The 22,990-nt window shown below is 52.5% G+C and overlaps 1 protein-coding gene across 2 annotated transcripts in view; it reads left to right on the top strand.

Moving 5' to 3' along the window:
- The window catches only part of CSNK1G2 (casein kinase 1 gamma 2), a 40,112-nt gene that overhangs the window by 2,927 nt on the left and 14,195 nt on the right, over window positions 1-22,990 (top strand). For both annotated transcript variants that reach the window (XM_079328582.1, XM_079328583.1), the window contains exon 2: window positions 22,448-22,947. In XM_079328582.1, coding sequence (XP_079184708.1) covers window positions 22,761-22,947 — 187 coding nt within the window. In that variant the 5' untranslated portion in view covers window positions 22,448-22,760. The remainder of the gene's footprint in view (window positions 1-22,447; window positions 22,948-22,990) is intronic.

The following is a 22,990-nucleotide window of genomic DNA, read 5'->3' as shown; positions in this document are numbered from 1 at the left end:
TCTTCCTGTTAGAAAAGCTGTGTGAATAGTTTTGGGGTTTCATGAGACAGTTTCTACTTCCTTCTGGCAGTTGGTGTCTCTGTAGAGGAGCAGCAGATTTGGTTGTGAGGGAGGTCAAAAGGTGATTTTCTGTGGGACAGCTGAGTGTGGAGCATCAGGGTCCTCTGTCAGGCTCCCTGATTCACACCAGCTGCCCTCCTCCTCCTCCTCCTGAAGAATTCGAAGTTCCTGCCCGGGCTGTAGCCACACAGCCCTTCCTGTGGGAAGCCCCTCCCTTGCATGTTACATTGATGCATTATTTCTAATAACTGGCTTTGAAAAAGCAGCCTGTGCAGCAGGAACTGCAGTGACAGGACAAGAGGAAAGGCTTCCTCCTGGCACAGGGCAGGGTTAGATGGATAGTGGGAAGAAATTCCTGGTTGTGACAGTGGCGAGGCCCTGGCACAGGTTGCCAGCTGTGGCTGCCCTGTCCCTGGGAGTTCCAAGGCCAGGTTGGATCAAAGGAGTGCCCTGGACTAGTGCAAAGCATCCCTGCCCATGGCTGGGGGTGCAACTGAATTAGCTCTAAGGTCTTTCCAACCCAAACCAAACCATTCTGTGATTCCATTCCAGGGTGATCCAGCACACCCCTGCCTAGTCTGTCATGCCCTGTCAGGTGCCTGGGTGCCACTTGTGGTGCTCAGAGCTGTGACCCCCAGTCACAGGCCCCCCCAGCCTGGTGGAGGCAGGAGGGAGGGTGTTGCAGTGGCTGTAAAACCACAGGATGTCTCTGCCTTCCGCTCACAGCACATCAGCACCCACAATGAGCCCTGTGTGATGTAGGAAACAGCTCTTCAGGTAGGCTGAAACTTCTAGGTAAGGCTTTGCAGGGTGTTTCAAAATGCTACGTGGAGCAAGAAGTCTCTGGTTTCATCCACCACCCACAGTAAGGAGAGTTTGCTCCTGCAGTAGAGGAATTAAATTTGTTCTATAAGGATTTCAAACTGGCTTCTTTGGCTCCAGTGAGATGGTGGATAGGAGTTTACTGTGTCTCCAGGAAGATCTCCCAGAGCCTTTGGAGTCTGTTCTGCTGGAGGTTGGTGGCAGTGGCCTTTCCAATCACTGCCCTGCTGACACTGCCTTCCCCCCTGCATCAGCCCCCAGCACTTGAAATGCCACAGCAGAAACATCCTCACTCACAGGAAACACAGGTCTTGAGCCTTGTGGTGACAAGGCTCTCACAGTCCCATCTGTGAAAGGTTTGCACTGAGATGGTGACATGGAGGAAGCCCAAAGTGCTGTCCAGTGAGGTCCAGCTGAGCTGACCCCAGGCTGGGGAGGGGTCTCTGTGCCACAGGCTGAGATCTCAGCTTCCCCCCAGTGTGAGCCATGAGGCAGCAGAAACACATGCACTGGTGTCTGGGGACTGTGCTCTGGAAGAGCTGGGCACTGCTGTGTGTTGTTTGGTGTCTGCAGGGCAGGGGTGGCAGTAAGCTGGATGTCAGAGTAGGATTTGGGATGAGCTGTGATGCTGTTGCCTTGGAAATAAGGTGCTCATTGGCCTCCCAGGGTGCTGCAGACACCAGAGTCTGGAGGAAAGGACTGTTAATTTTTGAGTCATTCGTTTTTACATGTCCACCAAGCAAAGAATGTCCAGTAGCCCTTTGTTACTTAAGGTTATGTAATGCTTTTTAATGAGGCAGGCCTGGCCTTTGCTTTCCCACTGGTGAATGAGACAGTTGGCAGGTGATGCACAGGCTTTGTCACCCTGAGAGGGACGTTCTTAAGTTAATAAACAGGGGTTAAGGTTGAGCTTGAACTTGGATTTTGTGCAGTTTTCCTTTGGAAGAGCTTTTCTACCCTGCAGCTGAGCAGTTCTGTGCAGCAGGAATGGTGCTGGGAGGGGTGTGGGGGTTCCCTGGGAGCACAGCCAAGTCTCTGGGGGTTTATTCCCAGTCTGGGGGCTGCAGAGTCTTTAAGAGGGGCTGCTTGAGTGTGGGTGGCTGAACGATGGGCTCAAAAAGGTCAGTGGAAAGCTAATTTAAACCCAAACAGAGCTGTGTTTGTGCTACAAAAGCTCCACTCTTGCAGACTCTGTCCTTGCCCAATGTTTTCAGGTAAAAAAAAATCTTGCTGCTTTTGAGGTAACACCAAGGTACAAACAACAAAGCAAAACACCCTTTCTCTTATCCTTTTTTTAGCAGGGACTGTTGGCAGTGATGAAGTTGATACTGTGCTTGGTTTCCCTGGTTTGATGCAGGGAGAGGATGGTGCTTTCCAGCAACTTCTGTGCTGTGTGTGTGGGCGAGGGGCAGGCTGAGGCTCTCCTGGAATCCCCTCGCCCCCAGCTCTGCCAGTTCCTCTCATCCTGGAATAGTGCTGGTTTGAGTTAAAGTCTGGCTTTGGTGTTGCCGAGTACAGGGATGTTGAGGCAGGACTCAGAGCTGGGAGCAGAGGTGGGATCCCTGTGCTGGAAGGGGCTGCTGGAGCTGGGAGCTGAAGAGCTGCAGTTGGCTCTGGGAGTGCAGGGTCAGTGTGTTTGTGCTGACAGGTACAGGCTGGTCTCTGTTTGAGCCTTGGGAATTCCTGCTCAAACTTGCTGGAGCTTGTAGCTCCATGGGCTTTGGTGGCTGGAAGGGAAGGGGAAGTGCTCAGAGCTTTAACATTTCCACCAGGGTGACTGGTTTTAAACCCACACTGTTTTCAGAGGGATGTCTGCCTCATCAGGGGAGCTCACTGAGAGGGCCCCCAGCAGATTCCCCAGTTTGAAGTAGCATCAGAAGTGTCTTGGGAAGGAATTAGAGAGGAATTCCAGCACAGCAGACCATCAGAGCTCTCCATCTCACACAGCAACAAGGGATGTTGCCAGGGAGCAGCTCTCCACTGCTCAGTCCCTCTCCTGCCTCCCAGGCCTGCTCAGAGTGGGCAGAGCTGAGCAAGGTGCTCCTGGGCTTACACAGGAGAGTGAAAGGGAAGCTCATTTAACACCCCCCATGCTGAATTTAGCAGGATATAGAGCAAACCCTGTGTGAGTTGGTGTGTAGCACATCTGTGCCATGTAACCTTTCTCAGGGTAACTGTTGAGGTGTTTTCTGGAGAAGCAGACCCTTGGTGTTGGAGCAGGCTCTGCTTTGGGGTGGTTTTGGCTGGGACTCTGGGACTCTGCCTCAGTGGGGATGATGGAGCAACCCCTCTGCTCAGGCTTGGATCAATAGCATCTGGACATCACAGAGCTGCTCTGGGGTGCAACAAACCTGGTTCTGCAGGGCTCTGGCTGCAGAGGCACAACAGCAGCTGCTCCCCTGATCCATGTGGAAAATGCCCATGACATCCCAGGACCTGAGTGCTGCCAGGCTTCAGGCATACTGACCTCAGTGCAGGTTTCTTTTCCCTTCTCTCTTTTATTGTACTGGCATCTCTCTGACTGCTCTCCTACTGTGCTGGGATGTTTTTTTCACAAGAGCCAGCACATCTGTTGGGAGCTGGGCTACCTTCAGAGCAGGAACAGCCTGGAGCATCTTCTGCACTGAAGAGCTGGGCATGGCAGGATGGAGAGGTGAGCACCTTTGGGAATGCAGTGGTGCAGCCAGAGGCAGGCAGGACAAAGGTATTCAAATGCCCTGGATGGCACCCACAGTTTCCAGCAGGTCTTCTCCTGTGTCTCTCTGAGGATATATAATCACAGACCTGGAAATGAGACTCAGACTGATCCTGTGCCCAGTGCAGAGGATGCACTGCAGCAGCCTTGGCTGGGTGACAGCAGACACCCGAGGTGTGAGAAAGCAGGAGCAGGGACAGTTCCTACTGCTGGTTGTGGTCCTGGCAGGGGACTTGCAGAGCCTGAAATCTGACTTCTCCCAGGAGAGGAGTGTAATAATGCTCAGTGCTTTGCTCCTATTTTTGTTCAGAGCCAGAAATCAAAGTCCAGAGCAGTGCTTCTCCAGCCAGAATCATTGAAAGGCACTGGCTGTTGTTTTAGGGCCAATATTTAACTTGTGCCTTCCATGAGGAATGCCTGCTAGATTCCAAATATTTGCCTTAAGGAAGAAATTTGAGGGAAGAATGTCCAGTGCTGGTGAGGAAGCAGGAGGGATTCAGGAAATGAGTTTAAGGCTGTGCACGTCCAGGTGTGTGTGGCACAGCCTGTGTTCCCTCTGGCACAGCTGTGGCAGGTCTGAGGCAGCTCTGGCTGAGCCTCGGTGTGGGAATGGCTGGGAGGAAATGTTTGTGTGCTCCAGTGCTGGAGCACAGGGTGTGTCTGCTCCCTCAGCCCCAGTCCTGCCCTGCCAAGGGGATTTAAAGGCATAGGCTGGGAGCTGCTCTCCAGCTGGGGCTGGTGTGGGCAGCCAGGCTGGAGTTCACTGTAAAAGCAGCTTATCAGAAAAGAAATACCCTGCTGCTTTTGCTCTTGCTGTGGGCTGTGGTGGCAGGGGTTCATTAGCTGAGAAATCCTCTGCAGTGGATCCTGCTAATGGCAGGATTTCCCATCCTCTGGGCTGACTTGATAAGGTGCTCATGGCTTCTTCTCACCTTTCTGTGTGATCCTTCACCTTTCTGTGTGATCCTTCTCACAGGGTGCCCCAAACAAGCAGGTAAAGCCTGCTGCTGGTTCAGTGCTGACCCTGTCCCACGTTTCTGGGAGAGCAGCTGAATGGGGCTGTGTGCTGGTGTGTGTCACAGTTTGGGTCAGGGTGTGGTGGCATCTCGGGCTGCATGGGCTGGTTGTGATGTGTGAGGACACAGCAATTGAGAGGAGCCTGATCCTCTTCCCATCCCCTCTTTGCAGGCAGGGCAGGTCAGGAATTCTGGGTCTGGCTGGCAAATCTGGGCTTCCTTAGCTCCATGGTAACCCTCTGCCCTGACTTGTCATGCTCTGTGCTGTTGATTGGATGATTTTGGCCGGGTTTGACTGTTTTATGCCTGGATACAGAGAAAACATGTTTCCTCTTGAAGCAAAACTGAAGGCATGTGGCTGTTTGCAAGGGGAAAGCTTTCCTGGGTCCTGTGGGCAGAGCACAGCTCTGAAAGGTTGGGAACTCCTTTGTGCCAGTGTGGCAAAGGGCTTGCAAGGAGCCCTTGGGCCCAGCCTGAAGCTGTGAGAGCATGGCTCTGGCTCTTAGTCACAGCTTTGGTGCTGGGGAAGCAAAGAGGAGTGAGAGCCCCATCCAGCTGGGAGGATAGTGGGATGCTGGGCAGCTGTGGGAAGTCTTGGTCCCTTTCCATAATGAGAGTTGATGGGTTTAGGCCCACAAATTGGCTGCCTAATGAATGAGGGAGCCAGGGGAGCTGTATCCTGTCTGCAGGGGTTGAAAGAGGTGATGTGAGCTAGAAACATAAGTAATTAACTAAAAAAAAAAAAAAAAAAAGGTTGGGGTTTTGGATGGAAGTGTGTACTAGAGAAGGGTGAACGTGTGCTGGCTGGGATTTCTGGGACAAACCAGAGAAGTGAGAGCCCAGAAGTGGGGGGAAAAGGACAATCTGTTCGTGCAAATAATGTTCCAGGTATTAATAGCAGCAAGATGAAATGGGTCCTCCTGGGGGTGTATCCTACATGTTCCTTCATTGGAAAGATCTCTCTGATTTTATAAATTGAGCCCTGTGTGTAGGGTTAAAAGAAGCAGGTAAGGGGAAGGGAGGAACCAGTGAGGTTCCTGCTTGAGAGAGTTTTTGGGATGACCCCATTGAAAGATTCCCAGTGCACAGCACCACCTCTTCAGCTGTAGCCAGTCCTGTGCTCTTCCTGTTTCTGTCCTGGCCTTCTCATCCCCTGCAAAATACACACAGATGGGGAACAAGGGAAAATGAGGAAAAAACCTTTGGAATGTACCTTTCTGATGTGGAGATTGGTGCAAACCAGACCGAATCCTTAATCCACAAAGCTGTCCCAGTGATTAATAAAGAGTTGTGAGGCTGATCCTCTGTGTGAGGGATGGAGGAGTGAAAAGATCCTGCATGGCTTGTGGTGGGACCAGGAATGGGATGTAGGTCTCTGGTGCCTCTGTTTTGAAACTTATCCATCCCTACAAGCCAGCAGGCTGGGGTGCTTGCTGGAATTTGTCCCAGTTAGTCTCCAGTTAGTTGGAAATTGCTGTTTTCTATCCTCTTTTTCTCTGAGATCACAGATCGTTCCATGCCCATCTGTGAAATAAGCAGGTCGCTTGCATACCTCTGAAAGGTTGCAGGGAAAGCTGTAATGGATTGAGCTGCTGATGGTCCTGGTAATAGAGGGGGTGGGAAGATGAACGAAGTGTGGATTGCTCTCTGTTCCCTGAAGATGCTGCTGGCTCTTGCACAGAAGCTGATGGATGTTGTCATGCCACAGAGCATCCCTCTGCCCCAGTTATTCTGCAGGAAAGATTAATTGCATAGTGCTACTCTTTCCTCCTCATGGTCTGGGCTGTGGGTCCTGCCTGTGGCCCTGCTGGGCAGGAGAGCTGGGAGCCAGGGCAGCAGGAGTCAGCTCCTGTGTGCCTCTGCAGCAGGGAAGTGGTTTTGACATCCCAGCACATGAATTTGACAGTTCTTTGGGGAGAGGTTTCCTGGTTAGCCCCCCTAGGTGCTTACCCTTCCCTCCCCCTCTTGTCCCCCCAAATCTATGTGGTTTGGCAGTCATTTGAGGGGAAACATGTGGGGCTTGGAGCAGCCTTGAGAAAAAGCAGAGGGGAAAACGTGGGACAGCTCACCTTGGCAGAGCTGCAGCTCTGCCACCCAGAAATGGAAACAGTCCTTGTCACCAGTGGGAATGACATCCCTTCTGTCCACCCTGCTCTGGGACTCTCCAGGACAAAGGGACTGGGCTAGGACAGAGCTGAGCTGGTGCTGCTCCCCATTTCCATGTGATTTTAGGAGAGGTAAGAAGTTGTGTTTAACAGTAGTTGTGTTGATTGAAGAGATAACTGGATCCAGGCCCCCTTTTTCCCCTAACTTGCCTCTCAAAAGGCCACCCCAGATCTGCCAGTGCAGCTGCTTCCTAACCTGGTTCTGTCAAGAGGATATGGGTTAAGGAAAAAAATAAAATCCTACAATTAAAAGTGTTTCTGCCAACCCAGATCCTGCTGACAGAAAAGGGGTTGAGAGTGCTACACATGACAGGAGGCCAAGCAGATCTGTGCAGAGTGACAGTCCCCAGATGGCTGAGGAGCAGGGAACCCTGCTGGCACACACAGCTCTCACCATTGCTGCACTCAGGCCTTTGGCAGCCAGGCTGGAATTGTTCTGAATCTGCTGAGCTGGAGTCTTTCTGGGTCTGTTTCCCCCTTTAAACTGTGGCTGGTTTGTGCATGGCTCATTAAAAACCCCTTCCAGAGTGTTCAGCTTGCCCCTTGCCCCCATTCCCTGTGGGATGAGTAGCTATCCCACATCTTGGAGGTGGGAGATGAAACTGTGGTTTTCATTCCTCCAGTGCTGCGTGTTGTCTCTGCCTCTTCCTCCCCTGGTCCCAGGCAGGGCTGGGAAGGAGCCCTGCTGCTTTGTACTGGGCTAATCTGTGTCACAGCTCTTGCCCAGGGGAAGTGATCACAGAATCCCAGAATCATTTAGGCTGGAAAAGACCCCCAGGATGGAGTCCAGCCTGTGACCCATCCCCATATTGTCACTCAGCCCAGAGTGCTGAGTGCCATGTCCAGTGTTCCCTTAAACACCTTCAGGAATGGTGACTTCACCATCTCCTGACAGCCCCTTTAATAACTCTTTTTAAGAAGAAATTCCTCCTGATATCCAGCCTGTGTTGATGAAGGTGACAGGTTCTCTGGTTTCTCAAAGTTACCCAGGTGAGCTTTGGCTGGTTGCTTTGCCACACAGAATTCCCAGCCCCTCACTGGGGCTGCTGGACTGATTGTTGGCACCTTCTTCTGGCTGAGCTTTGGATACTCTGCAAGTGCTCCCAATGCCTCCCTGGCTCTGCACTTGGTTCTCTGGGTGGTACAGAGCTGCTCCCCCTCCCAAGTTGTTGGATTGGGCATCCCTCCTTTCCCACACCTCTTTGGTGACATCCTGGAGTGGCACAGTTGGGTAGTGTGTGTCTATCCACTGGCAGAGGGCAGCAGCTCTTAAGAGGGGGTGGTTGCCTGGGGTGGCACAGGTCAGGAGGAGAGGAGGAGGGAATTGCTGGTTGCAGGCATCTACTGCATCCACCTCCTGGGAATGAGAACCAGGAAACAAATCTGAAACCAATCTGGCAATCTGCAGGTCAGGCCTCTGACCCGCTCCTGGGGCTGTGCCAGGTTAGTGCCCTGCCTGGAGAAGACACCTGTGCCATCCCTGCAGGTGACCATAGAGAGCACAGCAGCATTTGGAGACTGGGCTTTTCTGCCTCTTCTGCCACTGCTCTCTGTGTGACATGTGGCAGTGTTGTGCCTCAGTTCCCTCTTCTGTAATGACACTTCCTTTGTGACCTACTCTGAACCAGCTGCTACAAGAAGCAGTGTGAGAGCTGGGGGTGCATTGGTCTGGAAAGCCCCTGGAGCCTGTGACAAAGGACATTGGGAAGATAAGATAACTAATGCTGCTGCTTGGATTGTTTCCCAGCCTGCTGGGGGAGAAGGAGGTGTGTGTGTCCAGCCCTGGGAGCCATATGGTGTGGATGCCAGCCCAGGAGAGAGGATGGGGTTTCTTCTGGAGTGTTGTGTCAAGAGTTTGCAATGGCAGCATCTGCAGCTGAGTTCATGTTCTCTCCCTGCTGGCCTGGACTCTCCTGGAGCAGGGGGATTTTCTCATGCATGGCTGCTTGGAAAGATGTGCTTCAGATAAGTCACAGTCTGCTGTGGCCATGCAGCAGCTTGGGCAGTGGGGATGTCCTGCCCTCCAGAGATGGTGGTTTCCAGAAGAGTGAATGTCACCTGTGTCCCTGGCACAGAAATTGTCAGGAATGCCTCAGATTCTTGTCTGGCCTCCTGTGCTGGGATTCCCCTGCTTCCTGTGCCTTGCACGCGAGGAGGCCGTGCAGGCAGAGTGGAGGGAGTGGCTTTGCTCATTCTGTGCTCATTAGAGGCTGCAGGGGAGGGAAATGGAGCCAGTTCTAGTTCTCTGCTAAATTTTGATTTCTCACTCTCTGGAAGTTGGGAGTGAGCTGGGGTACCCTGGGTTGTTCAGTGATGTTCAGCCATTTGTGCTGTGGGCAGGCCCATAGTGTGAGTGAGGGCAGCAGTCTGTTCCAGTCTCCTGCTCCTGAGATTATCTGGGAGCTGGTCCAAGGGCTGTGGAGGGGGGAACAAGTCCTGAGTGTGTCACTGTGGTGTCCCACTCCACTGGGAGGAGAGTGCTGGGTTTGCCTGTGCTGCTTTTCAGTCAAATTCCTCTGTGGAGAGAAAAATCCCTTCCAGGTGGATAAAAGGTTTTCCAGCCCAGCTTGAGCTTGGAGGAGGAAGGGAAGGGAGACACATGCATCCAGGAATTTGCTTTTGTTATGTGAGAGGTGTTGGGAAATGTCTCTTGCCCTCTACAGAAGAAATGCTGATCCTGTCACCCTGCCTTTCACTGATCATTCTCAATGCCCGAAAGAGCACATATGGATTTGAGGCTGTGGGATCTCTGAGGACATCCTCGAATGGCTCATGTTGTTCCTCTGCTCTTGCACATCTCCCACCAGTTGCCAGCACTCCCTGTGAACCAGCTCTTGGGTGGCCCCATCATCCCTGTCCTCCCTGCTCTGCTCCTGGCCCGTGGGATGCTGCCACAGTTCACACTTTGGAAGCAGAGCTGTCCCACGAGGACATCCCACCCCACCATGTGCTCAGACCCTCTGACTCATGTGCACCAAAATGCCTTTGGGGGCTCCTCATCCTGCTGTGATGATGTTGGATCATCCTGTGGGCAGCATCCCCCTCCAGAGATGCCCACAGCACCAGTGGGGTGGCTCCCAGAGGAGAGGGAGGCAGGGCTGGCTGGGGAGAGCAGTGCTTCTCCAGGGAGTCCCATGGGACAGAGAGGGTAACTCAGGGTGTTGGGGGCTACAGGGTTCCCCTTCCTTGCTGAGAGCTGCTCTCAGCTTTCCCATGCATGGGAATTGATAAAGGAGCTGATAAAGCTGTGTCAGCAGGGAGCTGTTGTGTCATGCACTGGCTGCACTGATGGCTGAGGGTCCAGGGCTGCCTGCCACAGGTGAGGACTCACTTTGTAGCTTGTGGCAAGGGGTGACCATGGCACTGCAGCCCCTCCTGGGGAATTCTCTCCTGTGGGAGTAGCTGCTGACATGTCCTGCCTCAGTTTCTGTCCTCAGGGTCCCGTGGTTGCATAAAAGAGGAAGCTTTTGCTGTAGGGCCTTCTCAGTGGATTGTAGTGGAAAGTGTGGACTCTGCTCTGCTTTCAGTGCAGTGGAGAGAAGCAATAGCATTCTACACAGCACTGTGTGTGTGATGGGGCTTTGTGGTAGACTGGCCTTGTGGTGGTTGGACTGTCCCAGGGCAGGGAGAGCAGGACACCTTCCCATCCCCCTGCTTTAGTGGGAAGAACCAATTTTGTGAACTGGGATTCAGAGATCTCTGATAATTCACTGTTTAAACCATCTGACTTGGCACTAATGTTTAAATACGTGTGTGTGCTCGTGTGTATTACTGAAAATTCAGTGGAGGGAGGGAAGACCCTGAAGTTTGGCAAGCAGCAGTGCAGAGTGGCCTGGATACCAGGCTGGGAAATAACCCCCTCCCAGTGCTGGGAAGTGGATAGCTGTTTGCCAAGGCTGTTTGCCATGACAGCTGCCCCTTCTGCCCTGGTGAGGTGTGTCAGCAGTGCCAGTGCTGTGCTGTTCTCTGGGGGTCCTTGTGCCCACTGGCTCCAGAAGATGCTGAGCAGATGAGCTCAGGATCATCTCTTGGATGGGCACATTGTGGCCTCACAGCTGCTGCAGCATTCTCTCTGCTTTGCTGGGCCACTCTGAGCCAGAGGCATGTTCCCCTGATGCTCCCTCCTGCTGCTGCCTGTGTTGGTACCTGCTGTTCCTCCGGGCGTGCTGTCAAATCCTCTTGCAGCAGGTTGTCCCTAAGCCTTGTCCTTCAGCTGGGCACGTCCTGCAGCCCGTGCCTGGAGCTCTGGAGCAGGGCAGCTCTCAGCTGTGGCTGCACAGGGAAGGTGCAGCACATCTCTGGCTGCAGTGGAGGTGGGGAGAGAGCCTTCCCCTGCTCTCCCTGGGAAACTGATGGCAGCTCCTCTTCCACATCCATTCCCGGGCGTGCTGCCGGAAGTGCATTAAGATCCCTTATCGAGGGAAAGGGAGCAGCACTTCATCTTGTTTTTATGAAAAGTGTTGGCTTTTGAGGGCGTGGGAGTATTCAGGGACAGGGCTGGGGAAGTAGATGGTCTTAACCTTACTTCAGGCTACAGCAGCACAGGAGGAGGTGTTCCAGCCTCAGATGGAAATGGAAGCTGTTGTTCCCAGCTGATGAGTGAAAATTATTTATTTGTCTAGAAGCCTGCTTTTTCCCATTGCCTGGTGACTGCAAAGCAGGCTGCAAGCTCTGGGGAGGGGAGGAGGTGAAAGGGGAACTTGCCTGCTCAGAAACCTGACATCTGAAGGCAGAGCCTTCTTTCTGGTCCTTGTGGCCCAGCAGAGTGACTGTCATGGCCAGACTGGTAATATGGGTTATGGTGGTGATAAATTCATGTGTTTGTGGCACATGTAGGATTATACCTTTCACAGAAAGATTTTGCAGGGGAGTCTTAGAGCTGCTGCCTCTAAGTCTGAAGCTAAATCTGCTTTATAAACTTCTGTGGAGCTGGGGGTGGAGAGGGCTCAGTGATGCCTGTTCCAGCTGTGCTCATGCAGCTCCCATTCCTCATCAGCCAGCTGCCCTTGGGCTGGATCCCTATGTCCTGCAGGACAGGCAGGCACTTGAATCTGTCCTTGTTCAACCTCCTGGGGGAGTAGAAGGGTACCTGAGCTGTCAAGACTTTGTGTGTTTTTCCCACAGCATCCAGTGGCAGAGGTTGATGTACAGGATGGGGCTGCCTGCCCTGAAGGTGCTGTGGGCTCTGCAGTGTGTGAGCAGCAGCTCTCCTTGGGCTTCTCTGTTTCCCAGGGTGAACACACACAGATGTGACTCAGTGATTTGGGATACAGACAGTGCTTTGGACACCTGCTTGGAGGCAAAGCCTGTTTTGCAGAGAGTTACCAGGTGTGAACACAAAGCTCAAGTTTGCAGGAGGTGAGCACTGGAGACCTGCCCTTTCCCAGTGTGTCAGTCAGATTTGCCTGGGTTCTTCTGCTATGAAATATCTCAGATTTGGTATTGGTGAAGCAGCTGAGTCTTGAGCTTTATGCTCTGGGCATGAGTGGGTTAAAAGCAATATTGGATCTTCTTCTAGAAAGAAAACCTTTTCAAGCTCCTTCCCAAGATGAGCACACTTGTGATAATGAATCTGTGCAAGAACTGGGCAGGATGGGACTGCTTGGAAAATGTAAATGTATGGATGGAAGAGCAGGAGAAGTGGAATCCATGGGACTGGTAAACACCTTTTTGCTGGCCAAGTGCTGTGGACTTTTGGAAGGCAGCTGGTTCCTCTCTGCACTCGGTTTTCCAGCAGCAGCATGGATTTAATTAGGATCCAGTGTCTCCCTGGAGCTCGCTGCCTTGGGGGTGTATTGTCTCATTTAGATGGAAAACCCCGTGCAGAGCTGCCAAACCCAGCAGATGTGAGGGGCTGAGGGCAGAGACCACTGGGCTGAGTTAGTGAGTCAGTGGCTGTGTGAGAAGTGCCTGAGTGGGTGAGGAAAAGTCCCAAAATGCTGAGCAGAGGGGATGGGCTGGGCTCTGCTGGCCTCTCCCAGCCAGACACTCAGCTTTGTCCCTCCTGAACTTCCTTTCTTCCAGTGCCACAAACTCTGGCTTAGTAAAACCAAAACCAGTTTGATATCCTAACTGGCTTTTTCTGTTGAACTGGGGAGATAAATTCTGCAGAATTGCTGCACTGGCAGAAAGCAAACCCGTGCCTTTGTTATTCAAAAGGAGGTTTCCTGCTCTGGTTACCTGTGCCCTTCCTCTGAGAGTAAGATCAAAGCAAGTTGCAGTTCTCTAGACAGAAATTGTCCCGTGAGCAGGGACACCAGAGTGATGCTGGCACAAGCAGTGGGCTGGAGCTGGGTCATTTGCTCATCTTGGCATCTTCCAGCTCCAAGCCAGAACTTTTCCTGGCCCAGCAGCCCTGAGTGTGGCTGTGTGGTCATGGAGAAGGGATGCTGGAGTGGAAGGTGATGGTAACATCCCAGAGGCACCATGGCAGGGCTGGATGGGAAGATGGGGATTAGGTACCAATTGCTCCCTGACTCCCTCCTGCAACCAGGGGTTTTGCATTCCACCCACTCTGCTTTTGTGTTCTCCTGATCCCATGCAGTGCATCCTGCTTGGGGGACCATGGGAATGGGTCCCAAGATGGGCATGGCCAAGAACTGGGAAAGCCCTTGGGCTTCATTGGGCACAATCACAGCAGAAAAGGTTTGAATCAAAATGCATACCCTTTTGTGGGGTCTGTAAAGTCAACCAAAAAGCTGATTCCTTTAAAGTCATTTCTTGTAGAGCTGTGTTTTCTGGTTATGAATTCTGCAGCTGAAGTTTAAATTTGTGCCTGAGGAACCCAAAAAGGTGAATCAACTCTCTTGGGCACTTGCTTCATGAATGGGTTTGACTGACTTGGGCTGGGTTTGTTATTTCCAGACTAGTTTTTAGATCTGGTCTTATTTTAGCATGTGTGTATTTACTGTTATTATTTTTCCTAGAGAAGTTCTTTCAGCTTTTTGCTTGTTTTCTGTGCTGCTGCTGAAATTTCCATCGTGGTATTTCCAGCTCCTTGGTGGAACACAGTTTAATATTTTCCATCCAGGTGTAGCTGCTTTGGATGAGGATCCAAGGAAAGGAGTGATGTGCATTGGGCTGGGAGTGAATTGGCAGCTCACAGGAGTGGAGATGCTTTGTGAGGGTTTTTTGATTTTTTTTTTGTGGCTGCTTAGAGATTTAGAAGTGTCCTTACTCTGCAGGCTGCTTTCAAAAACAGATCTGGGTTGTTCTGAATTTGGGTGTTGAGGATCCAAGTTCTGCATTTTGATTGTCCAAAGCACATTGATTTCTTTCTGCTCATGTGTGCAGGGAGCAAATGTTCATCAAACAGCCCCACTCCTGTTGGTTGAAGGGGGGCCTGCTTCCTCCCCAGATATTTTTGGGTGCAAAATGACTCCTGCTGGCCTGCTGCTGGAAAGCTGACACTCTGCACACACATACTGCTGCCAGGCTGGGATTCTCCTCACCCACCCTGAGCTGTGCTGGCACAGTGAGAGTTTGGGCTGAGGTTCTCCAGCTGCTGCTCCAGGGGTGTTCTGGCACATGGCTTGTGCAGCCCTTTTGTGCTCATCTCAAGAGAAGGAAATTTTTTGAGTGCCTTGTGGTTCCACTGGAAACTGAAAACTGCTGCTGATGGTTTGCCCCCACCTTTAACTTCTTTTTTAATTCTGTTATTTGGAGAACAGTTTCAGTTTTGCTTCCACTCCTTTAGGAGCCCTTGCACAGAGGGATGCTTGGGCACACTGCAGCCTGCAGGAGCCTGGCAAGGTTGGGCTGCAGTTTGAGGAACAGCTGAGATTTTGCTTTTAAGGCAGCCTGGTGGGTTTGCCTGTCACCTGGTGCCCTTTGGAGATCTCTGAAACCACACACAATTACTGGGTGTGTTGTGAGAATTTGTTGTGGGTGAGGTGGGAAGCAGGACCTCCCTTCAGCAGGAACATTTCCCTGCTGCCTTGTTGAAACTCTGCTCCCCCCGTTCTTACAGAGGGAATGGTGTGGCACAAACGTTAAAAAAAACCATTAAAAATTCATAGCAATCCATTAAAAAGCCATATTTGGGTTCAGAGGCTGGGAGAAAATAACTTAGAAACAATTTGGAGCTTGATTTGTTGTAGGTTAAGGGCTGACCAGAGTTCACAGTGTCATAAAAGTCTCCTGGGGAAGGGAATATCCAGTAACAAGAGAACATTTCTAATTTAGAGAAAAGTTTAATGAGAGCTGGAAGAGGAAGTCAGAAAGAAAAATCTTCTTCACAGCACAGCTTAATTTTAAGGAAAAAAAATGTTTTATTATTTTTAAGTTTATTTTTCTTTTTTTTTTTTTTTTTTTTTTTATCCTGGTGATTTTGTGTGCCTTGGATGTTTTTATGGATGTGGCTGAGAGCCATGGGTGGATACCTGGGTGAAATCCTGGGATGTTGGGGCTGGGAGCAGGGCAGCACCTGCACGTGGTAACTTCTGTATTGTCTGACAGGTTGGCACGTTCCTGCCTCTTTGCCTTATTTTTGTTTGTTCTGTGTTACCTGTGCGGCTGGAGGTGATGGTGTGTCTGATTGTTTGCTCTGAGAGTGGATTTCTGTTTTTAATTGCAGTGCAGGGGGTGTTGTTGGCTGTGTCCATCCCTGGGACTGTGCAAGGGGAGGGTCAGGTCCTGGCTGGGGGTGCCAGGAGTGCCCTGTGCCCTCTGCTCTGGGAGCTGGCTGTGATCCTCTCTCCTCACGAGCTGGCAAGGCAGGAAGGGAGGAGATGTTTGGAACAAGGATGCTGGGATCATGTTGGATTAAAAGCTTTGCTGCCACAGTTCAGGGGTTTTGTGGGTTGGTTATTTCTGTTGGGTTTTTTTTCCTCTGAACGCTAGAAGGAATTCTGGTAGAAACGTTAGCCTCAGCTTTGTTCTTTTCTTTTCAAGAAAGAATTTGGATGGAAAAAAGCATGTTTTGGACAAACTGCCCATGCAGATTCCTTAATTGTAAATATTGGGGCACCAGAGTGAAACCCTGCTGGTTTTTTTCCTGAGTGGGAAACCAGCCCAGCACTGTCAGTGCTTCAGCCACTGCCATGGTGACAGAGCTGTGTCTGCCATGTCATCAGTGACTCAGCCTGGTGGCACTGCCTGGAGCCAGGGGTCTGTGTCTGGAGGATGAGGGGCACAGCAGACTCTGGATGATGTCAGGGAGGTGGGCTGAGAGCTGCTCTGTGGCACCAGCTGGCTGGGGGGATCCCAACAGTGCATTATGCCCTTTGGCTCTCCCCTGGCCTGTGTGCAGGCAGCAGCACAGGTGGGTGGGTGGGTGGGATTCACAGGATGCTGTTCCTGGCTGGTGGGGCAGTTCCTTCACTTCTGGGGTCTTGTCTCTGCAGATGCCTTGAAGCAGGCAGGGGGACTTGCTTGAAAAAGAGCTAAACATCTTTCCAGGGACCTCAGATGGAGGAGGCAGATGCAGGGAAGTTATCCTCGTGTAACAGGCAGGTTGTGAAGGGCCAGGGACTCAGTAGACACCCAGATCACCAGGGAAGGGGTGGCAGGAGCTGCTCAGTGCCTGAAGCTGAGCTGAGGCTGCCCCGGCTCTCGGAACGCGCTGCACGTTCCGCCCCGTTCCCCGGTGCCTCTGCATCAGCAGTTAAGTAACAAACTATTGAACAAGAGCTTCCTGTTGTGCTGACACCAACACCAGCCTACAAAGGAGTAAACAGAGCTGTGCTGGCTCCTGCCTCGCTGGAGGCTGGAAAAAGGGCTGGAGATTGAGAGGAGGCCATTGCTTCTGAGCCCAACCTGCTGGGCCAGGGCTGATGTTCTTGCACTTGGCAGAAACTGCTGGGGAAGGGACTGCTTTCAGGACTGCTTGGTTTTTAAGGGAATTTCTGGGATGGATAAAGGCCCCTTCACCCCTTGCCTTGCTGCTCCAACTCTTCCACAGGTGTTGTCCCCAGAGTGGTGCAGCCCATCCTCCATCCTGACAGGGTGGGCACCACTCTCACAGCTCTGGGTGTGAGCATCTCACATCTTCACCAGGTTCCTGGAGTTCCTCAGTCAGGGCATTGAAACTCCTGTTCTCTTGAGGGATCCAGAGGAAATGGGGCTGGGACAAACACGTTTTCCTTTGCCATAGGGAATATTCTGCTGTCCTGGTGGGTTTGCTTGAATCTCTGGTGACTGGAGCTGTTGCTGGTGGAGATCCAAGGTGGGGTAAGCTCCAGGGGCTGCACAGCCCATCTGCCTCTCAGCCCCATGGAGGAAACTTCCTTGTGGGGTCAGGATGAGTTTTCTCCAAACAGCACATGTCATGGAGCTGAGTTTCAGCCTGTTCAGCTGCTATGCCTAGCTCAGAGGAGATGTGCATGTCCAAGGGTGGAGGAAGCTCAGGGCATCACTCTGGAGCTGTTGGATGGTCACAAGCTAAGTGGAGATCAATGACAAGTGGTGTCCTCAGTGGCTGGTCTTGGGACCAGTGCTGTGACATGGACAGTGGGACTGAAGGCACCCTCAGCAAGTTTGCTGGTGACACAGAGCTCTGTGGAGAGTGTCATGCTGGAGGGAAGGGATGGAGCATCCATGGGACCTTCAGAGGTGGGATTGTGCCAGGCTCATGAAGGTCAGCAGGGCCAAGTGCAAGGTCCTACCATGGGCTGGGACAATCCAAAACACAAACACAGACTGGATAAAGGATGGATGGAGATATCCATCCTTAGAGAGAGGGATTTGGGAACTTTGATGGATGAGAAATCTGATGTGACCCAGCCCTGTGAGCTGGCAGCTGGCTTGGCTGTACCCATTGCAGGGCTCCTGTGGGAAGCCTGGTGAGGCTTTCCATGACCCCTGTTTTGGGAACCTCTGTGGGGTGGCACAGCTTTCCCTGCTCTGTCACCAGCAGGGCTGGCTGCAGCTCTGCAGGCTGCAACATGTGTTTAACAACAAACCCCTGCAGACATCATTTGGGACCGTCTGTAGCTGGATCTTGAAGATGTTTTAAGACTTTGCTTTGTTTTAAGACTTTTGATCCTTCTGTAAGCTCAGCCCCTTCAACTTCTAGAATTTATTGGGATTTGGTTTCAGCTGTGTAAGGCCACTGGTTGCTTTTTGGTCTGGATTTTTGTGCTGGGAGCCAGCTGATGGGTCATCCTTTGGGACATCGGGGTATTTGTGATTATTTTTAGCCTTTAATTGGCAGTGATCTGTACTTGGAGCTGCAGAGTGTCAAGGGCTTTTCTCTTTGTGCTCTCAAGAAGCTTTCCTTTCTCTTTCATCTGGATGCAGCTGTGTTTCTCTTCTGCTCACAGAGCACAGAGTACATGGAGAAACCAGCTCCAAGAACCTTCCCAAAGCCTGGTGGGGCTCAGGGAGCAGCACCCAGGGATGCCACCTGCTCCAGGACACCTGGCCCTGTTCTGAGCAGCACCATGGCCCTGCTCCCTGACCTTCACCAGCCACTTCCCTGCTCCAGGCTGCTATTTTTTCCTCCTCTTCCCCTGTTTTGTCTTGCCCCGTTTAAGTGTAACCTCTTTGGGGTGGGAACACGGTGTGTGTGTTCATACAAAGGGCTGAGAACAATGTGCCCCAGATGGTTTGTACAAGTGCCTTCTGCAGCCACAGGGTTTCATTCTACAGGAAAGAAATTCTTAAAAATACAACTCCTCAGCATCTTATACTTGCAAATGTGAGCAGGAACTTCCCGAGCCGTGATATTTTGGTCCAAGGCACAGAGACAAGGGGTAGCACTAGAAGTGCAGCTTTTCTTCTTTTAAGGAAAAAAAAAAAAAAAACTCCCCCCAACCCCAATTCCCTTTTTCTCACCCTTACATCTGCAGGGAAAAGCTTGTAAATGTGACTGGAGCAGCTCTGACCTGCTTTAAAACCAGATGGCAAACAATATTTCAACAAAAGCACTGTGAACTCCCTCTTTGGGAATCAGAGGGTGTGTGGGCTTGCCCTGGTTTTATGGCACTTCCAGTGCTTCTGAGGTTCTGTTTTGGGGGTGCTGAGGCACTTGCTTGCAGTTTGTCCCCCTTCCAGGATCCTGGGCTCAGAGCACTGGCACTGCAAACACCACAGGGCACTGCTTATTTGCTTTAAGACCACAGCTTGCTTTGGAATTTCTTCTGCCAAACTTCAGGCCAATTCATTTTTTTTTTTTATTTATCCCACTCCCTCCTAAAGAGAGGAACAAGTTTTCTTAGTCTCATCTTGCATCAGATTTGATTCCAGGCCAACAAATGAGCCTAGAAGGTGCTTTCCTGAGGCTGCTTGCCTCGCTGTGACCTTTTGGGAGAGGATTCCTGTGCAAAATGGAACAATGTGATACCAGTTTTATTCAGGGAATCTTCCCCCATGGTGCTGCTGCCTGGGGAGGATGGGTCAGGTCTGGGTCCCTGTTGCCTGTCAAAAGGCTGCTGTGTTTTAACAAACACAGGGGTTTTTTGCTCCAGAGCAGTGGGAGTCCTGGGATTTTACCAAAAGTTTCTGTTTCTAATTAGGTTGTTCTCAATTTTAAAGGCCAGTGATCCCGTTATGGCACAGGGTGGAAAACCTGAGCAGTCACTGACCCTGCACAGAGGTGGGTCCTGCTTTTGTCCTGAAGTCCAGGGAGTCACTGTGTCTCCTTGACACTCCTGGGACGAGACAATAAATACCTCCCAGCCCTTGGCACATCCAGGGGGAGGCTGGTGGGCAGAGTGGGAGGGAGCATCCCTTGCCCTGGCCAGACTCACATGGATGCAGTTCCTGCTGCTCTGACTGCCCAGCTTGGGAAAGGAGCAGTTGCAGCATGGCAGTCCCAGCATGGGGGCTGGGCTGTGGCCTTGCTGGGTGTGAATCTGGCCCAGATGTCTGAAATTGGGGTTTGGAGCTGGGCCCCTCTTGCAGGGCTCCTCCCAAGGCTCTGCAGGCAGGAGCAGAGTTGTGCTGTGCTGCTCCCTGTGTTTGTCTGAGCTGGGAGAGGGCAGCACAGTCTCCCTGTACTCACAGGAAACAGGATTTAATTTTTCCCTTCTGTCTCACTTCATTGTCTGAAATTCCCATGCAGAGGCTGGCCCATAACTCTTCAAAGAAAATAATCCCAAGTGCTGGGGCTGGAGCTCCCTGGGCTCTGGCTGGCGGCCGCCTGCCTCTGTGCAAACAGTCTGGGCCTGGAATCCCCTGGGACTGAGCATAAAGGTCTGATTCAGAAGGAAAACAGGTTATGGAGCAGCAGGGCTGTGCATCACTCACTGCTCCCCTTTCCCAGCCTGTGCTGGAGCTACCCAGAGAAAGCAGCTCCCAAAACACCCGTGAGAGCTGCCTGCTCTGGGAGCCCAGGGGGAATGGCTGCCAGTGCCCTGTGGAGGTGGGAGAGGCATGAGGAGGTCGGGAGGGCAGCACCATGTGCTGAACCCAGAGAGGAAATTATTGGGGGAGCAAAGAATGAGCAGGATGTCACGTGTGGGCCGTGTGTGCTCGGGGCTGGGGCAGAACAAAGCACAGGGAAGCCCTGCTCCTGCCACTCCCACCCTGCTTCCTGCTGGCACGGACACTGCTGGGGGAAGGGAGCACCAGGCAGCAGCCAGCCCCTGGCTGCCCACCTTTGGGACAGCTGGGAGGCTCCCTGGGACTCAGTTTCCCTCATCTGGGCTGTGCTGGCTGCAGCAGGATGTCCCCAGTTGTTGGTGTGCTGGGGCTGTGCTCTAGGGATGCTCCAGAGGTGTTGGATGGAGCCTGTGGGGGCAGGAGGGGCTCCTGTGATGCATGAAAGCCTTATTCTCCTGTGCTTGAACAGGCAGGTTCCACAAGTGGGACCCCAGCACTCTGTGCCTTTGGAGCAGCTCTGATCCTTCCTGGAGAGCAGTGGCAGTGTGCCAGGATGCTGTGGAGAGTGAGGATTGGGTGTCAGGAGGGGGCTGGGAGCAGGACAGCCTTAGGGGCCTGCCTCAGGAGCTGTGCTGCCCCTGGACCCTTACACAGCCAGTTGTTCCCCCTGCTGAGCTCTGCCTTTGGTGTCTTTTTCCCAGGTTACTCTTACAGCTCCCACATTTCCCTCTGTGCACCCTTGAGCACGAGAAGCTCTTTTTTTATTTTTGTTGTTATTATTAGCTATTGAGAGCTAATAAGAAGTTTTATGGGGTTTGGCCAAGCATCAGAGCTCGCAGTGTGTTCATTTCCTGGAGCTGGAGGGGGGGGGTTTGCTTGGATAACCCACAGAGTCAGCTGGAGTCTGCAGTGCTGGGGGCTCTTGGGGAGCTTTCAGTGGTGCCACAGGGGCCTGGAGAGGAGCAGAGCAAGGTGGGGAGGGGGAGAGTGGGGCTGGAGGGAGGTTAAAGGAGGGGTGGAGGTTGGCAAGGGTGAAGCTGGGAGCAAAACCAAGGAATGGAGGTGTGTGTCTCCCATGTGCCCTCTCAGTGTGCACCCAGATCCTGCCTGACCCCCTCTGTCCATGTTCAGCTTCCTGATTGTCCTTCCTGCCTCCCACATGGGCATCTCTGCAAGGAGGGACCCAGCCTGAGCTTCCCCAGTGCAGGAGAGTCCCACTCTGCTGGAATGCTGGAGGGAGGGAGGGAGCAGTTCCTTCTTGGGCACCTGGTTCCTTGAGCACAGAGCAGGGCAATGGCTCTTTTCATCCCAGTCTTGTGTCCAGAAGGAAGCAAGGGCTTGCTTTGTCCTTGGTGTTGGTCTGTTGTACCCACATGAGGACAGACAGCTGCACAGGGATGTGTGTGGAGCCAGTGTCATGGAATCATGGAGTGGTTTGTGTTGGAGGGACCTTCAAAGGTCACCTCATCCAGCCCCTGCCATTGAGCAGGACTGTGCACATGGAAAGGAGCTCCCTGGTTGGGGGGGCTGAGCTGATTGCTGCCTGTCTGTGGGAGCTGAGGGGAACCCCCAGCAGCCCAGGGCTTTCCAGCAGCCTCACTGGGAGCACGGGAGGCAGGCAAGGTGCTCCACCCCTGAGCAAACAAGCTCCCACAAGCATCCTTTGCTCTGGCAAGTGGCACAGCATTGGCCCAGGCTGCAGCCATGGGGCCTCGCTCCCAGCTTTGCAATTAAAATCAAGGTTGGTTGATAAGAGCAAAGGAAAAGGCAGTGGGATGTTAGTAAGTTCCTGTTTGCCAAGTGGGTGTTTCCCCCAGCCCAGGTGGGCTGTGGTGGGTGCCCTGAGTGTGGCTGTTCCCCAGGAGCTGTCCTGGGCAGGGCTGCTGGCACAGGACCCTGGCCCACCACAGCAGAGGCTGCTGCTGGGCTGGGAAGTGCTCCAACTGCACTGGCCCCTGCCCCTGGGTCCACAGGGACCCTCCCAGCCAGGTGAAATCAGTTTCACTCCATGGGCAGCCCCATGCCTGGCCTGGCACACATAGTTCACGTGTGTCCTCTGCTCTTGGGGGCTCTGAATGCCTCCAGAAGCTGCCAGCAGCCCTTCCCCATGGGGACAGTTCTGTCCCCACATCACTCTTAACTAGCTCCAACATGGAGACACTCATCAACCATTTCACCTCTGGCTGACCAAGCTTTTAAAAAATTCTTAATTTAAAATTATTTAAAATAAGCAAATTTAAATTTTGTTTATTTAAACTAACATCTCAGGCATGGGGCTTTATCCCAGCTTCTCCCACCCCTCAGCTGCAGCACTGTCATTGCTGTAGGAATTATCTGTCTGCAGGGAAGGTGCTTCAGGGGCTCTGCAGAGCCCACTGTTATCCTCTACCTCCTCATACTGATTTTTTCCCTCTCCTTTTCCACAGCTGGGAGCCCGAGGAGCTGCTGTTTTGGGAGGGCCCTGTCTGCAGGATGTTCTCTCCACCAAAGACCTCCCTGTGAGCGGCGATGATGACAGTGCCGGCGGAGCCTTGGCAAGCTCTGACCTTGCAGTAGCCCCGCACCCGGGGACGGCCTCTGACCCCTCCTTGTGGAGACCCTGCCCTCGCAGCCCTCTCCGGGATGGTGTATTAACCAAGAGGAACCCTGCTCCTTTCCTCCTCACCCTTCCATTTTCGGCAGCTCTGGGATTTGTATGGCAGCAGCGTAACCGTGGAGAGGCCGGGGTATCACAAACTTATGGATTTTGATAAGAGAGGAGGGAAAGGGGAGCTGGAGGAAGGTAAAAGGATGTCCAAGACAGGTGGAGGAAGGAGTGGTCATGGAGGACGGGGTGCTGGAACCAACTCGGGAGTCTTAATGGTGGGTCCCAACTTCCGCGTCGGCAAGAAGATCGGATGCGGCAATTTCGGGGAGCTCCGACTAGGTGAGAAGGGTCCTGTCTGTCCTCACTGTACCCACTGGTGCCA

Source organism: Erithacus rubecula (genome assembly GCF_903797595.1).
Source record: "Erithacus rubecula genome assembly, chromosome: 28".
Classification (NCBI taxonomy): Eukaryota; Metazoa; Chordata; class Aves; order Passeriformes; family Muscicapidae; genus Erithacus; species Erithacus rubecula.
Note: the sequence above shows the minus strand (reverse complement) of the source record. Positions and strands in the feature narration are given on the sequence as shown.